General features: G+C 42.1%; 1 protein-coding gene across 12 annotated transcripts in view; it reads left to right on the forward strand.

Moving 5' to 3' along the window:
- IQSEC1 (IQ motif and Sec7 domain ArfGEF 1) overlaps positions 1–18,427 on the forward strand; it is a 913,452-nt gene that overhangs the window by 824,766 nt on the left and 70,259 nt on the right. For 11 of the 12 annotated variants that reach the window (XM_073644474.1, XM_073644463.1, XM_073644466.1 and 8 more), the window contains 2 exons: positions 5,326–5,602; positions 12,370–13,622. In XM_073644474.1, the coding sequence (XP_073500575.1) occupies positions 5,326–5,602; positions 12,370–13,622 (1,530 nt within the window). Of the gene's footprint in view, positions 1–5,104; positions 5,206–5,325; positions 5,603–12,369; positions 13,623–18,427 lie in introns of those variants that run through there. The other variant, XM_073644472.1, reaches the window with a different exon arrangement.

Genomic DNA, 18,427 nt, shown 5'->3' on the forward strand with positions numbered 1-18,427 from the left:
GCCAAGTGCGAACAAATGGCGATTCACGAGAGTGGAGCTGGCAGTGACAGAAGTAATACTTTGTCATGACTGTGGGGGGCAGCGTGCCTAAAGGCAAACTCCCTTAATTATATTTGGTACAATAAATCATTTTCTCACAGTACAGTTACACTTCTCTTTCTTTATGAAGTGCCGGATTTCATAATATATTTGGATTTTTCCAGATGGATTGAATAAACGGGAAAGTTAAATCCTAATCTTTGTGCGGTCTACACAGTTTGGGGCCTAATACAGTTTCTGCGAAAATTGGAAATGTGCACGGCGCCATGGAATAATATTGGTCCGAGTGTGATCCGATGTTTTGTCGAATCGCACCCGGACCATAAATACGGTTGCCTGCACGAGCCCTAAACTGTTCAATTATTATGCACATTGCCTGACTGTGAAGGGATACACCCATTTTGACAAAATGTAATAGTAACACCTACATTAGTAACAATCAGAGACCCTGATTCCAGTGATGTGTCACTTATGGTCTGCTTGCTGTAGTTTTGATAAAATCACAGTTTTCTCTGCTGCAGATCTAGCAGTTCTCTGTATGCTGAGCTCTGTATGACCCTGCCCACACCACTGATTGGCAGCTTTTTGTGTACACTGTAAATAGGCAGAAAGCAGCCAATCGTTGGTGGGGGTGGGGTTAAGCAGAGCTCATGAAAATGGAGGACTACATGGCACCATGTGACTAGTCTCCTAGTGATAATTTCCCGTTGATAAATCTTTGATTTTATCAAAACTACAGCAAGCAGCCCAGTAAGTGATACATCACTGGAATCAGGGTCTCAGTCTCTACATTATGCTAATCTCAGATTAGGGAGGAAAACCCTAGTGACAGATTCCCTGTAATATAATGAATATAATGTAATATAATGATAAAATTACAGGTCTGTTGTTACTCTGTACACACAGCCATGCAAACATGTCCTGTAGTGCAAATATACCGTAAACCCATGGGAAATAGGGTGTTACCATAGGGCCCGTGTTTACCACCAGAGGGCGTGGCTCTGTATGCACTAAGCGCTGATGTAACCACTGGTTTTCCTATGACTACAACTGGTAATATAAGAGGTGTGCGGCACCAGTCATCACGGCAAGCGTCATCTCAGGCTTGTTACAGGAGGGTGAGCAGAATGACAGGACAGGAGTAATCAAAGGACAGGAACCTCAGTGGATGAATATAAAAAGAATATGAGCGTGCGTTGTACATACCGCTATAAATAGACGGAAATCACCTATAAATAGGATTGTTCCGCCTTTCCTTTGTACTTGGTATATTATTATAGCTAGAGCTAAAAGTTGGTCAGTGGTTAAAAGTTCATAAAAGTTCAGAATGTTTAGTTTGATTTTAGGTCGTTCACTCTGGAACTTGATTTTTGTCCCATATCACATCTAGGTCATACAAAGCCTTCCTTTATTACATAAAAAAAATCACAATCACTCTTTTCGTAGGGGTAGATGTGTGTTGGAATTTTTGAGTGTGAGGGCTCTTCTTGGTGAGATGGTTGTTTTCGAACTGGGTGTCTGGTAGCAGCTTTCTCCCCTCTCCACAAGCTGAGAGTTCATGTGAATGGGGTGCTGTTGGCCAAGTTATCTCACCTGTATGGAAAGTCAGGAAATATAGCTGTCGGACGAGTTATCTGATGTGTATGGGCACCTCTACTGAACTTTGATGTTTCTTACTCCTTGTGCAGTTTCATAGACTTGGAGAAATTGAGAAGCTGCAGCTGCATCTCCCTCTTCCCCCTCCTTCCGATCTACTGATTTCAGTATTACTGCAAATGTTTTTTTGGAGAGACTGAGAAGTTTTACTAACGTTACAGAACAAGCAGGGGAGGTTGAGCTACCGGCTGCTGGGAGGTGAGGAGGATATTCACATGCAATTTGTCCCTGCTACTTGAAACAAAAAGAAATTACAAAGGAGAAAACTCAAACCACATGTGCATGAGTCAGCGCCGCCACAGGCAATGGTGTGACAAAGAGTATTGTATAATGTCAGCCTTTAGAGGATAAAAAAAGACATATCTGTGGCTTCTGCACCTTTTGGTACCTGTTCACCACTGGAGAAAGCAGCGTAACTTACTGCACAGTAAAACTTTAGCTGTTTCGTCGTGTTTTCTGGAAGAAAATCGATATGTTCTGTAGTTTCATTGTGACAAAAGAATTAAACATTTCCATGAAGTTTTCATTATCTGACTCCAAAGATCCCCCCGGCGCTTCCGCTCTGAAGTGAGAATTCAGCCGAGAGGGAAGAAATAAATCTGAGCTGCTCAGAAAGTTCAAAGCCGTACAGAGCCACAATGGATCTCCAGGCTGGGATTTCATATCGAGCACAGGGTCCTGTGCACGGGGCGGCGTGGGCCCGCAGACCCCTGCCTCTGCTCTTTTTATAGGTCTATCCTTGATAAGCAAGGGAAAAATATAACAGGACTGTCTGTTCTCATATAGGCCATTGGATGTCTCCCGACGCGCGATATTGTAGCCATATATATATTTGGTATGTGCTGAGTCTCTGCACAGGACACCAGGACATAATATTCCTATATAATCTACATTAGAGATCATTCAGACGTCCATTTTTCGCGTGTGAGTGCTATCCGTGTTCACTAGATAGCACTAGTACCTGTGATAGTCTATGGGGACTTTCACATGTCCGTATGTTTTTGCGGACCTGGAGACATGTCTGATTTTGATCCGACGGTCGGATCAAAATAGGCAATGCAACTCAGTGGGTCCGTGAAAAAACCGACCTCACACGAGTGAGGTCCGATTTTCACGGACTGTCAGAATGGAGAAGGTGGAGAAACTTTTTTTTTTTATTTCTCCCCGTAAGAGAAAAATGGATGACACTCGGACCACACTCAATAATTGTTCCGATTTTCTCGCATCTGAGAAAAAAAGACATCTGATACTACAGGATCCTGCAGTGGGTGAAGACCCCAATAGTCCAGCCGAAGACAACCCTATGTGGAGTTGACTTTCAAGTAGGGATGTTGGACCCATGGAAGTACGGGTTCTGGTACCCAACCGGGACTTTATTTTAAAGGTCATTTCGGGTACCAGAACTGTACCAAACTTGAACCAGAACACGAACACCATGGGAAAAAATGGGGACCCAAACTTTTGAGCTGGAAAAATCTCTCTCTCCTTCCCCTGGAACTCCGAACATTGCAACGGACCTCAGGGAGAAGTCCGTGTTCTGCGTTTTCCACCGGACACTAACTGTCCCTTATGAACCCAGAACTTTTAAGTTCGGGTTCGCTCATCTCTGCTTTCATGCCAATCAGATTTTCCAAGAAAACCCATCTCTATACCACTGAAAAGGGATCCTATTTATTGCTGGCTATGTGAAGGATTTACAAAAATGCTTTGGAACTGATATTCCGTACTATGCTAGGGACCCCTGTATCAGAAAGTGACCGTATTATAAATGGCCCCTGGTAGGACCCTGTTACAGATTATTCATTGTAGGTCAGGAGCTTTGATGCACATATCTCTCCATATAGATACAATTACACTTATATTCTCTACTGAGACATGATTATTGGATCAGAAGGGTCCGAAATATATGTTACTTTTAAAGTACAAAAGGGGGAAGGTGAATCTTTATTTTAAATGGCTCCTGTTATTGGGATTTACCCATTTAATGTATTAGGACTGCTTTATCAGCCTCTTAATACTAAATTTTAATGATCCCTTTATTACACCTTAAAGGGGTGTTCCATCTTTGCAAACTTTTTTCTTTTACTTAAATGCATGTATTTAGGGCTAGAAAATATTTTTTGCAATAGGGTCTCATTAAAAGTGTTGCACTGGTTCTGATTTTCTGTACATTCAACTGTGATGTGGTCTGTGATCATAAATCAGCTGAGAGGAGCTAGGAAAAAGGAAGAGAAAAAGGTTACAAAGTCCCCATCAGACTGTCATAGTGAGCTGACTGACGGATTCTCAGTTAACTCATTCTGCAGCCAGCAATTGACAGCGCAGCGCAGAAGGCAAACGGTGCAACATTTTTAATAAAAACCATAGCAAAAACATTAAATATTACTTTTTCACTGTCTACAAAATTGTACTTAGGATGATAAAGTGCTCTCAATACATTTTAGAGGTAAATCTCCTTGACAGGTTCCCTTTAACCAAAGAAACATACATATCTCATCCCCTATCACACTGGAGTGCTTCTATCCCAACTGTACATTGATTTCTCTGGATATTTATACTGAGGGCTTTATATTCACAGCTAGAAGTCACTGGGTGATGAGTGAATAGGGATTTCTATACATGTAGTGAATAAATGCTTTTAGACAAGTCTTTTTATACTCTCTGTTTGGACATGTATCGCTAATGGATGGGTCAGAGACACCGGACCCTCACCTGATTTAGCTGCACCTCGATCTCTATACTAAAAGGACCCGTCACTTGTCATAAATATGTAATTTTTAGTACGTGGCGTAAATGCCGCTGTTCTCCTGAATCCGGCGTTGTTTTTCTTTTGTTCCTACGATTCTCCATTCCTAAGATATGGCCTCCTTTTCCCTAAAGCTAGACTTTGTGACCAATTGGGTGTGGTCATTGAGGGAGACACCCACTTGCCTAACAAGACTACAGGGAAGAGAGAGGTCATATCTCGGGAACGCAGAGGCGCAGAAAGAAAAGAAAAACAACGCCGGATTCAGGAGAACAGCGGCATTTACACAAGCTTGGAGAAAAAACATAGTTATGACAAGTGAAAGGTCCTCTTTAAATAATAAATGGCAGTTCCAAACTTTCCTTAACCTTACGGGTCCTCAGACGTTACCTGATAGATTTCAGAGATGGACACACTCTGTAGAAGGGGGGCAGTTTTTGGCATTTGTGTATTTAAAAGCCTTGATACTTTTTTTTTTGTATTATCGTAATTTAGTCACAAAGAGCGGAAAAGGATTATATTAATGATTTTTCTCAGGGAGTTTCCTCCAGGCACAGACAGTAGGTACTTTGATCAGATTATTGTGATCTGTCAGTACTTTGACCTCGGGGATAAGACTGACACATGTCTCCTACACGCCCAGTACATGCCGGCATGTGTGGCAGTTGTTTTGCTTGAGAGTAAGAAGGAAGGAAGGTGCATTACGGTGTGCTGGTGAGACAGCTGAGATCCCTGATGTTATCTGCTGCTTCTTTGCTGACTAGGTGTGAGTGCATGTACATGTGGATCTAAATATATCAGATTATGTAAAAGCCTTATATAATCGATGAGGACAGAGATCTCGTAACTACCTCGACTTACGGATGTTTATTCATTTCTTCTAGTGTTGAAGGCGAGGTCCCTGGAAGTGAAACAGGCGCTTCTTTAGATGGCTCAGGTTACCACCAAGGGGCAATAACGCACAGCTCATCTATAAGCCCCGACCAGTACGACCATCCTGCGTACGGGATTTATTCCGTGTCCCCCGGACAGCGCTCGCGAAGGCCAAAACTACAGCACTCCACATCCATCCTGCGGAAACAGGCCGAGGAGGAGGCGATCAAGCGCTCCCGATCACTCTCCGAGAGCTATGAGCTGTCTTCAGACTTGCAGGACAAGCAGGTAACGCGTCTTGCTGTATATCTATACGTATATTATTATTAAAAAATTAATTCTATCCTCTTTTTTTTTGTAAATAAATTCCCATTTGCAAGATCTCTGCATGCTGTCATTGAATAACATTTTTTTTTGTAAAGGCTGAACTCTCATACAGACCTAATACAACTGAGAGGTGGATGCCGTTGGTAAATGGTTAAAAAGTCTTTTTATTTGTTTCATAAATCAATAATAAACTTTGTAATATATATTATTAGAAAAATCTGCTTGTTTCTCCTCTTCAAAATTATCAATTCAGGGTTAAAATCTGTCATAAGTGAATACAGATTTCCAACTACTGAGATAGGAAATGACAGTTGGTGCTCATATTGTTCTATGGAGAACGGTGTAATTTCAGGAGAACTTGCAGCAGAATGTCTGTCTCTGCCTCTAGCTCCTCCCCCTCCATAGAATTTTAGAAGCACCAACTGTCATCTCCTATCTCAGTAATGGGAAAATATGTATTCACCGAAGACAGATTTTACCACTAAATTGAGGGTGAATGATGAGCCCAGGAGGAGAAAGAAGCAGATTTCTCTGATAAGATATGTTACAAAGTTTCTAATTTTCATGTTAACTATTGAATTATGAAATAAAAATTGAAACAAAGGTTATTCTTCATTTAGTGTTTAAAATGCAACACAACATCATTGTATGATGATCATCTTTTTTTTTACATGATATCCCCAAATAATTAGACAAGGCACTATGGGATAGATTTATCAAGCTAAAAGTGTAATATGCTCCCAAAAAAATGTTCTTCATGTCTTCCACCATATTTACTATTGTGTTTAAGTCACTTTATATGTGTTGGTTTTGCTGAAAGCGCACCTGTCAGCAGTATTGTGCTCAGTAAGCTACATACACTGTCAGGTGGGTGACATTACACTAATTAATATAATACCTTGGTTGATGAAATCCGTCCTGTGGTTCTTGTGTAATCTTTACTTTCAGTTTGGAGATAATGATATGCTCGTGCTTCGGGGCGGCCTGTGTGGGGCGCTCTATCTGGTGCTCTGCATACATATTCATCTGTATGCTCTTATGACCGCTCACTGTGCCTTCACTGACCTGCCTCCTATTTTACCTAGCCCCGCACTACTAGATGCATTATGTAAAATAGGAAACAGGTTACACAAGAACCACAGGGCGGATTTCATCAACCAAGGTATCATTTTAATCAGTGTAATGTCGCCCACCTGACAATGTATGTAGTTTACCGAGCACAATCCTGCTGACAGGTGTGCTTTAAAAGGGATGTGACGTGTCATAAATGGGACATAAGCTAAAATGCACCCAAAAATGCGCTACAATTTTGGTGCAAGTTTCTGACATAGAGTAAGCCAACTGGTAGACAACAGAAACGTAGACTAGAAGTAGATGGATTGATCACACAGCATGAACCACTGATAAATCTGGAGCATTATAACACGAGTTTGCACCAAGAATTAGGGTATGTTGACAAGTTGTGTTTTTGCAGTGTGTTTCCAGAATCTCATTCACACTCTGCGTTTTTGTTCCTTGCTGTTTTTGAGCTACTGGATGATTTTTTGAACTCTGCAGCATGTCAATTCTTTCAGCATTTTTGCAATGTTTTTCAACCTTTCAAATGAGATGGAAAAAATCGCACGTAAAATGTGTAAAAAATCTGCACAGAGTTTTTCCTGTCAATACTTTGGTTTTTGGTGCAGAAAAATCCGCAGCAGAAATGCTGCGTGTGTGAACAAACCTTTAGGCAGTTTTGATAACTATGCCCCAATGTCTATTTTATGACATGACATATTAGGGGTTATGTATAAGTGCAGTTGTGCAAAGTAATTTTTACACATGACCCCCTAATATTTCACTTTATTACTAACTTTATTCCCCTTAAAGGGGTTGTCTAATATAGAAAGAAAACTTTAAGACATAGATGCACTGGAAATAAAATATAGTGGCATACTCACTTTACAGTGTCCTCGCGGATCCAGGCCGCTCCTGATGTCTGCACTAGTTCCAGAAGCGTTGCCTGCTCCGTTGAGAAGCAAGAGGACCACTGCAGACAATCGCAGTACAAATTATTTCTAAACTGTCGTTGCAAATCAGAGTAGTCCATTTTTAATGGAAGCATTTCATACAGCCCCCCAAAAATGGTCATAATCACCTAAATATACCTAAAAAAGTGGTCCCCAAATGATTGCAGACATGTAAAACCACTAACACAGAAAGCTCTCAACCTCCTCGGGTCCAGCGTCGGATCCAGTCTGTGATTTGGCTGTAGCCGTAACAACATTTATCACCACTGCAGCCAATCCACTCAGTTGCTCTGCAGATGTAGATGTCATGAGCAGCTGAGCTCAGTGATTGACTGCAGCGGTGATGTGCGCTACTGGACCGGAGACCGGATCAGAGGCACAGAACTGGCGCTGGACTGGGAAGGGGGGTGGGTTCTATCTGTGTTGATTTCCATGTCTGCAAGCTGAGCTCTTTAAAACAGAGGTAAATTAACCTAGTAATGACCACCATATGCTAATTTACAGGGGCCTTTTTGTACAGCACCATATATTTATGCTGTCTGTTCACTAGAACCTTTACAGGAAATATACAGTACAGACCAAAAGTTTGGACACACCTTCTCATTTAAAGATTTTTCTGTATTTTCATGACTATGAAAATTGTACATTCACACTGAAGGCATCAAAAATATGAATTACCACATGTGGAATTATATACTTAACAAAAAAGTGTGAAACAACTGAAAATTTGTCTTATATTCTAGGTTCTTCACAGTAGCCACCTTTTGCTTTGATGACTGCTTTGCACACTCTTGACATTCTCTTGATGAGCTTCAAGAGGTAGTCACCGGAAATGGTTTTCACTTCACAGGTGTGCCCTGTCAGGTTTAATAAGTGGGATTTCTTGCCTTATAAATGGGGTTGGGACCATCAGTTGTTTGTGCAGAAGTCAGGTGGATACACAGCTGATAGTCCTACTGAATAGACTGTTAGAATTTGTATTATGGCAAGAAAAAAGCAGCTAAGTAAAGAAAAACGAGTGGCCATCATTACTTTAAGAAATGAAGGTCAGTCAGTGCGAAAAATTGGGAAAACTTTGAAAGTGTCCCCAAGTGCAGTTGCAAAAACCATCAAGCGCTACAAAGAAACTGGCTCACATGAGGACCGCCCCAGGAAAGGAAGACCAAGAGTCACCTCTGCTTCTGAGGATAAGTTTATCCGAGTCACCAGCCTCAGAAATCGCAGGTTAACGGCAGCTCAGATTAGAGACCAGGTCAATGCCACACAGAGTTCTAGCAGCAGACACATCTGTACAACAACTGTTAAGAGGAGACTTTGTGCAGCAGGCCTTCATGGTAAAATAGCTGCTAGGAAACCACTGCTAAGGACGGGCAACAAGCAGAAGAGACTTGTTTGGGCTAAAGAACACAAGGAATAGACATTAGACCAGTGGAAATCTGTGCTTTGGTCTGATGAGTCCAAATTTGAGATCTTTGGTTCCAACCACTGTGTCTTTGTGCAACGCAGAAAATGTGAACGGATGGACTCTACATGCCTGGTTCCCACCGTGAAGCATGGAGGAGGAGGTGTGATGGTGTGGGGGTGCTTTGCTGGTGACACTGTTGGGGATTTATTCAAAATTGAAGGCATACTGAACCAGCATGGCTACCACAGCATCTTGCAGTGGCATGCTATTCCATCCGGTTTGCGTTTAGTTGGACCATCATTTATTTTTCAACAGGACAATGACCCCAAACACACCTCCAGACTGTGTAAGGGCTATTTGACCAAGAAGGAGAGTGATGGGGGGCTACGCCAGATGACCTGGCCTCCACCGTCACCAGACCTGAACCCAATCGAGATGGTTTGTGGTGAGCTGGACCGCAGATTGAAGGCAAAAGGGCCAACAAGTGCTAAGCATCTCTGGGAACTCCTTCAAGATTGTTGGAAGACCATTTCTGGTGACTACCTCTTGAAGCTCATCAAGAGAATGCCAAGAGTGTGCAAAGCAGTCATCAAAGCAAAAGGTGGCTACTTTGAAGAACCTAGAATATAAGACATATTTTCAGTTGTTTCACACTTTTTTGTTAAGTATACAATTCCACATGTGTTAATTCATAGTTTTGATGCCTTCAGTGTGAATGTACAATTTTCATAGTCATGAAAATACAGAAAAATCTTTAAATGAGAAGGTGTGTCCAAACTTTTGGTCTGTACTGTATATAAAGCACATATTAACTTAAAAAGGCTAGGAGAAGGTATTTAGACAACTAGAAAGGATGCAATTGAACTTTTGTCCTCTTCTGCTCCACCAGGCTACAGCACTTTCTCCCTATCACACCTACAGTAAATGCTTAATAGACTCTAATGTTGAACCTTTTACTCCATGATCCTACTTGGTGTATCCCATGTCCCGTCACAATTGGTACAGTGCATCTCTAATGTAAAGTGATCCCTTTATTTTATTCCCCCTTTTTTTACCTTTTCTTAGCCCCTGTCAACCACATATTTTACTTTTATGTATATTACTACCCCCGGAAAGGAAAAAAAAATGTTCCTGGTACTTTTGTTTGTACATTTGTATAACCAGCGGCCGATGTAATAAAACTTTATGGAGCTAAAATAAACATGTGTAATAGTAATCCCTAATGGGATTAAAACAATATATTGAAAAAAATGTTTAAAAAAAAAAGCAAAAAAATAACAGAAAAAAAATTGTTTAGTAGGAAATACATTTTCTAGAGCATACATTAGAAAAAAAAAAAACTAAACTGATTAGATATCCACATGACTGTAATTACCTGAAGAATTAATGTGACACTTTAATTATAATTTCAAACGTGATTGGTATAAAAAAAATGCAGAAAATTGCTTTTTTGCTATTCAGGCTAAAAACAAATTAAATAACTTGTACGGTCATGTATATGTACGCTCAAGCTGAAAAGTATTAATTACCTCTTGCAAAAAACAAAGACTCATATAACCACGTGAAAGAAAAATGTAAATAGTCACAGCTACTGAAATGCAGAGAGGCAAAACTGAAAAGATGTACCTAATCTTTAAAGGGGGTTTCCACTCTTTTTTAAAAGCTTTTAATTTGAAGAAAACAAGCCGTACTTACCCCCCAGAATTTTCCTCTGCCCCAACGCTGCTGCTTTGACATTCTCCCCCAGACCGGAAGTGATTATGTCATTGATATCATGGCCACCAGTTTCCTGATCCTACAGGGATCCGATGCCTTATTCCAGAGTAATCTATATTTTTCTTAATATGTAAATGAGCTTTTGAGATCTATGTCCGGCCCATAGATCTTAGCAGCTCATTTACATATTAAGAAAAATGTGGATTTCTCTGGAATAAGACATCGGATTGCTGATAACAAAGTATCATATTATTCAACTTTCAATGACCTACATGCCGATTTAGACGGCTTAGGAGGGTTGATCCTACTGACAAATCCCCTTTAAGGAGTTATCACAAAGTTTATTACACAATAATCAAGTCTTTTTTACTGAAATTGTTGTTAACATGGCTTAAAGGTTTTTTCCCATCTTCCTAAATAGGTATTGTCGGATAGTTCTTATAAATCCAAGCAATTTTGCAATTTACAAGTGATTAAAATTTTCAGCCGCTCTTGAGATATTAACACTTTTGTTTACTGCTCGTTGTCTTGGAGACCGACCACTGCTGCTAAACAGCAGATAAAGCGCAATGCTTACAAGCTATTTTCCTCTGAGCTTGTAAACACTGTGTGACAGATGTGAGTGTGGACCCACTGCACCACTAGCCAGGCTTACCCTGGAGAGGCGTGACTAAGTGGCTTCCCGATCTTCACTAAAGTCTCTGATGGTGAGGTTAGGCTTAGGCCGTTAGGGTAGCCACCAGGTTCCACTCCAGGGCAGTGCCCGGACCTGCAGTAGCTGACCAACGGGTCAAAGCAGGGAAACAAGGCACCGAGGGCGTAGGCAGAGATGTGGTCAGGAAGTCCAAAGTCAGTGCAGGCAGCACAGGCTCAGAATACAAATCAAGGTCAGGAGCAGACAGGTCAAACAGAACGGGAATACAAGCCAGGTTGGTAACAGGAGAGTCAATGCAAACATGCACATAGACAGGATATTAGGAGAGGAACTGCATTAGGAACCTAAGTTCAGGCACAGTGTAGAGGGTGGAGCTGTCTAATATATTTCCCTACTGGCACAGGATAGGCCAGGGCAGTTACACATTTCAAGACACACAGGGGTTAAATTGCTGTGTATCTTGTCTGTCCGCGCCTCCCTATACCCCGGTTGAGGTTCTCAGCAAGAGGAGGATTCAGCCGTGCTAGGAATGCTGCAAGAGGGAGTTCAGCATGATGGCTTGTGACTGAGAGGAGCAGAGCAGTGAGCGTACTGAGTAAAACAGCACTCAGAAAGAGTTCAGGTTATCGGCGTGACACACCATTTTTAAGACCAGGATAGCTGGAGTGCAGTTACCTCCTGATCCCGGACAGATTCAGTGCAGTGTTTACAAGCTAGACAGCAGCGGTGGTCGGTCTCCTATTCAACGAGCTGCAAACAATAGTAAAGTATTAATATCTCAAGAACGGATGCAGATTTTAATAAGGGATACATTGTAAAAGTGCTTATAATATGAAAATATCCATCAATGAAGATGGGGATAACAATTTATTGTTTAAAATAATTGTGACATTCTTGTGTGTGATACACAATCCTAATAATTGCTTTGTGTTTCTTTCTTAAGGTGGAAATGCTGGAGCGCAAATATGGAGGCCGTCTCATAACCAGACATGCTGCGCGCACCATCCAAACCGCCTTCCGGCAATATCAGATGAACAAGAATTTCGAGAGGCTTCGAAGTTCCATGTCAGAAAACCGCATGTCGAGACGGATCGTGTTGTCCAATATGAGAATGCAGTTCTCCTTTGAAGGACCAGAGAAAGTCCATAGTTCCTATTTTGAAGGGAAACAGGTGTCTCTGTCGAACGATGGCACAAAACTTGGGCACCGTATGTTGCAGTCTGATTGTGGGGATCTCAGTGAGCAGACGTCACTAAAATCTCCCGCTGCCTCCAGTGATTTTGCCGATGCGATCACAGAACTAGAAGATGCTTTCTCCAGACAAGTCAAGTCCCTCGCAGAATCTATCGATGATGCTTTAAATTGCCGTAGTTTACACGCAGATGATGTCCAGGCATCTGAACAAGTTAGAAGTCGGGAATTGGAAAGAAGTAGTCAGATGAAGCCAGCCCATAATCTTGATCACCGGAAACTTGATGAAATGACGGCATCTTATAGTGATGTTACCCTGTATATTGACGAGGAAGAGCTCTCCCCTCCTCTTCCTCTTTCTCAGTCCGTGGACAGGCCGTCCAGTACAGAATCTGACTTGAGACTCAGATCAATGAACTCTTCGCAAGAGTACTGGTCCATGACTCATAAGGACGATAAGTTGGATACAGATACCAGTTGTCGGAGCACCCCGTCACTGGAGTGCCAGGACCATCGGTCAAGAATAGACCATCTCCCTTTGCTCACCATTGAGCCACCCAGTGACAGTTCAGTAGACCTTAGTGATCGCTCAGAAAGAGGATCTATAAAGAGGCAGAACGTGTATGAAAGAGGGATTCACAGTCAGCAAGGAAGCCCCAAACATATCCCCCATATTCCAACCAAAATAATCTCTAGGGAAGATGAGCAAAGAAGTCACCGGCCAAGACCTATCGATGCACAGTTGATAATCAACGGCACTGTGAACCGACAGAGTAAATCTGAATCTGATTATTCGGATGGCGATAATGACAGCATAAATAGCACTTCAAATTCCAATGATACCATAAACTGCAGCTCAGAGTCTTCACGAGACAGTATCCGGGAGCAGACCCTGAGCAAACAGACGTACCACAAAGAGACACGGAACAGCTGGGATTCACCGGCATTTAGTAATGATGTCATCAGGAAAAGACATTACAGGATCGGGCTGAACCTTTTCAATAAGTAAGTACAACCTGAACTCTTAAAGAAACACCTTGAGCAACTCGAAAATGGTTTCAAGGATTGTTTTGACTCTTTCAAAATAAAACTAAAAAGAGAGTCGAGTCCACGGTCAAGCACCGTCCCCACAAGTCCTGAACTAGATATGTGTTGTCTCATAAACATATGATTGATAGGTTCTAGCTGCTGAGTGGCCCACTGATCTCGAGGATGGTGGGTCATAGTCCACTAGGTGAATGAAAACATGAGTGAATGAATAAAGTGATGAGCATGTGTGAACACCACTCCATTAACTGTCTATAGCAGTGAGCATGTGTGAACACCACTCCATTAACTGTCTATAGCAGTGAGCATGTGCGACCACCACTCCATTAACTGTCTATAGCAGTGAGCATGTGCGACCACCACTCCATTAACTGTCTATAGCAGTGAGCATGTGCGACCACCACTCCATTAACTGTCTATAGCAGTGAACATGTGCGACCACCACTCCATTAACTGTCTATAGCAGTGAGCATGTGCGACCGCCACTCCATTAACTGTCTATAGCAGTGAGCATGTGCGACCGCCACTCCATTAACTGTCTATAGCAGTGAGCAAGTGCGACCATCACTCCATTAACTGTCTATAGCAGTGAGCATGTGCGACCGCCACTCCATTAACTGTCTATAGCAGTGAGTATGTGCGACCACCACTCCATTAACTGTCTATAGCAGTGAGCAAGTGTGACCATCACTCCATTAACTGTCTATAGCAGTGAGCATGTGCGACCATCACTCCATTAACTGTCTATAGCAGTGAGCATGTGCGGCCACCACTTCATTAACTGTCTATAGCAGTGAGCATGTGCGGCCACCACTTCATTAACTGTCTATAGCAGTGAGCATGTGCGGCCACCACTTCATTAACTGTCTATAGCAGTGAGCATGTGAGTCTACCACTCCATTAACTGTCTATAGCAGTAAGCATGTGCGACCACCACTCCATTAACTATCTATAGCAGTGAGTATGTGCGACCTCCACTCCATTAACTGTCTATAGCAGTGAGTATGTGCGACCACCACTCCATTAACTGTCTATAGCAGTGAGCAAGTGTGACCATCACTCCATTAACTGTCTATAGCAGTGAGCATGTGCGACCGCCACTCCATTAACTGTCTATAGCAGTGAGCAAGTGTGACCATCACTCCATTAACTATCTATAGCAGTGAGCATGTGCGACCATCACTCCATTAACTGTCTATAGCAGTGAGCATGTGCGACCGCCACTCCATTAACTGTCTATAGCAGTGAGTATGTGCGACCACCACTCCATTAACTGTCTATAGCAGTGAGCAAGTGTGACCATCACTCCATTAACTGTCTATAGCAGTGAGCATGTGCGACCATCACTCCATTAACTGTCTATAGCAGTGAGCATGTGCGGCCACCACTTCATTAACTGTCTATAGCAGTGAGCATGTGCGGCCACCACTTCATTAACTGTCTATAGCAGTGAGCATGTGCGGCCACCACTTCATTAACTGTCTATAGCAGTGAGCATGTGAGTCTACCACTCCATTAACTGTCTATAGCAGTAAGCATGTGCGACCACCACTCCATTAACTGTCTATAGCAGTGAGTATGTGCGACCTCCACTCCATTAACTGTCTATAGCAGTGAGTATGTGCGACCACCACTCCATTAACTGTCTATAGCAGTGAGCAAGTGTGACCATCACTCCATTAACTGTCTATAGCAGTGAGCATGTGCGACCGCCACTCCATTAACTGTCTATAGCAGTGAGAAAGTGTGACCATCACTCCATTAACTATCTATAGCAGTGAGCATGTGCGACCATCACTCCATTAACTGTCTATAGCAGTGAGCATGTGCGACCGCCACTCCATTAACTGTCTATAGCAGTGAGTATGTGCGACCACCACTCCATTAACTGTCTATAGCAGTGAGCAAGTGTGACCATCACTCCATTAACTGTCTATAGCAGTGAGCATGTGCGACCATCACTCCATTAACTGTCTATAGCAGTGAGCATGTGCGGCCACCACTTCATTAACTGTCTATAGCAGTGAGCATGTGCGGCCACCACTTCATTAACTGTCTATAGCAGTGAGCATGTGCGGCCACCACTTCATTAACTGTCTATAGCAGTGAGCATGTGAGTCCACCACTCCATTAACTGTCTATAGCAGTAAGCATGTGAGTCTACCATTCCATTAACTGTCTATAGCAGTAAGCATGTGCGACCACCTCTCCATTAACTGTCTATAGCAGTAGTGGTGGCACATACTCAGTAAAACTCACACAAGGGACTTGACCTGTTCTTGTGATCAGTGGGAGTTCCAGCTGTCAGACCCCCAGTAATCATACATTTATCATCTATCTTGTGGATAGGTAAAAAAAACGGTTGCCCACCTTTAGGGTATTTTTTTTTGTTTTTATTACTTAATTATCAGTATTTGGGGCTAAAAAACATTAGAAATTTTGCACCATATCGCTTTTACAGGCTCTTTATTTCCCTGCATATTCAATTTTGATGTGGTCTGTGACGAGTTTAGAAAACGACAGATAAAAGAGTTAGAAATTCCCCTTCAGACCGTCATAGTGGCTGACTGATGGATTCTCAGTTAGCTCATTCTGCAGCCAGCAATGGATAGTCCAACACAAAGACTATAGAAGGCAAATGGCGCAAATTTTTTAATGAAAACCAATTGCAAAAATGACTGTTAGCCCAAATTATGTGCATTTAAGGAAGAAAAGAAAAATTTTACCCAAAGGTGGACAATATACTGGATCGAGAAAAAGAAATGACCCCATGTGCCTTGTCTTATTTTATATTATGTCATTCAGCAACAAAAAAATTTCAACTTTCTACGTATGTACACGTTATAGATCAGTGGACAATGAAGAACTCTCATCACATCACATGTCTGCTGCGTTCCTTATGTACTCATATTTGAGTGCCATAGTAACTGAATGTTTGTATGTACATTCATAGAAAAGGCTTTGTGAACAATCCTGTGCTCCGAGCATCTATTGTAGACGCTACCTGTGCATTTACAGTACATATTTGGAGCATACAAAATGTTTCACCACCTTGGATACAAGGAAGCAAAGTGCACATAGAACCCTACAAAGAATCAGAATGAGAGAGAATAGCATCAAGTATAACTATAGTATCATATTTAGCTATATTCCGACCAAATAGGAAACTTTTTTGGCCTCCGATGGGCAATTAATGGCCCCAAAAAAGGGTTATTCCCATCTTGTCCTTTCATGGCCACAATGGGAATTACTCCTTCTAGGACCTGGTTATTACAACGGCCGAGTACTGCTGCATTATGCTGTTTGCTCAACTCCTATAGAAATGCTTAGGAGTTAAAAAACAGTTTAAGAAAGAGACCTAAGCCATTGACATACCTCCCGAGACGCAGAAATTGCATAGCTTGCTGTTCTATGTTTTCTCCATAACTCCCATTCATTTCTTCCTGAGTTTCGCTAACAGCATAGCGCAGCTGCATTTAGCTGTTTCGCCAGTAGCAGTGCGGCTTCTCCGGTTGTAGAATATGTTACCCAACCAAAATTTAAGTCATGGGCTTCTGTATGCATTGCTCCATTACACATACTGTATTTCCATCATGGTAATCTTTCATGTGCTGTCAGGCGACTTATTCCAGCAGTAAGGACCACTTCTAGGTAGTTAGACATCCTACTGGCCTTCGGTAACTCAGTTGTGGGTGTTAATGGTTTGACATAGTAGCGAGGGGCCTAATAACGGTTCCCCAGGTCTGCCATCTTAATGCACCTACAGTTAGGTCCATATATATTTGGACAGAGACAACATTTTTCTAATTTTGGTTCTAGACATTACCACAATGAATTTTAAACAAAACAATTCAGATGCAGTTGAGGTTCAGACTTTCAGCTTTCATTTGAGGGTATTCACATTAAAATTGGATGAAGGGTTTAGGAGTTTCAGCTCCTTATCATGTGCCACCCTGTTTTTAAAGGGACCAAAAGTAATTTGACAATTGACTCCAAGGCTATTTCATGGACAGGTGTGGGCAATCCCTTCGTTATGTCATTCTCAATTAAGCAGATAAAAGGCCTGGAGTTGATTGGAGCTGTGGTACTTGCATTTGGAAGGTTTTGGTGTGAAGTAAACATGCGGTCAAAGGAGCTCTCAATGCAGGTGAAACAAGCCATCCTTAAGCTGCAAAAACAGAAAAAACCCATCCGAGAAATTGCTACAATATTAGAGTGGCAAAATCTACAGTTTGGTACATCCTGAGAAAGAAAGAAAGCACTGGTGAACTCATCAATGCAAAAAGACCTGGGCGCCCACGGAAGACAACAGTGGTGGATGATCGCAGAATAATCTCCGTGGTGAAGAGAAACCCCTTCACAACAGCCAACCAAGTGAACAACACTCTCCAGGAGGTAGGCGTATCAATATCCAAATCTACCATAAAGAGAAGACTGCATGAAAGTAAATACAGAGGGTTCACTGCACGGTGCAAGCCACTCATAAGCATCAAGAATAAAAAGCCTAGACTGGACTCTGCTAAAATAGATCTAAAAAAGCCAGCACAGTTCTGGAAGAACATTCTTTGGACAGATGAAACCAAGATCAACCTCTACCAGAATGATGGAAAGAGAAAAGTATGGCGAAGCCGTGGTACAGCTCATGATCCAAAGCATACCACATCATCTGTAAAACATGGTGGAGGCAGTGTGATGGCTTGGGCATGCATGGCTGCCAGTGGCACTGGGTCACTAGTGTTTATTGATGATGTGACACAGGACAG

The sequence above is a fragment of the Phyllobates terribilis genome, unplaced genomic scaffold (genome assembly GCF_046119375.1).
Source record: "Phyllobates terribilis strain yellow unplaced genomic scaffold, ASM4611937v1 Scaffold_8__6_contigs__length_399053987, whole genome shotgun sequence".
NCBI lineage: Eukaryota > Metazoa > Chordata > Amphibia > Anura > Dendrobatidae > Phyllobates > Phyllobates terribilis.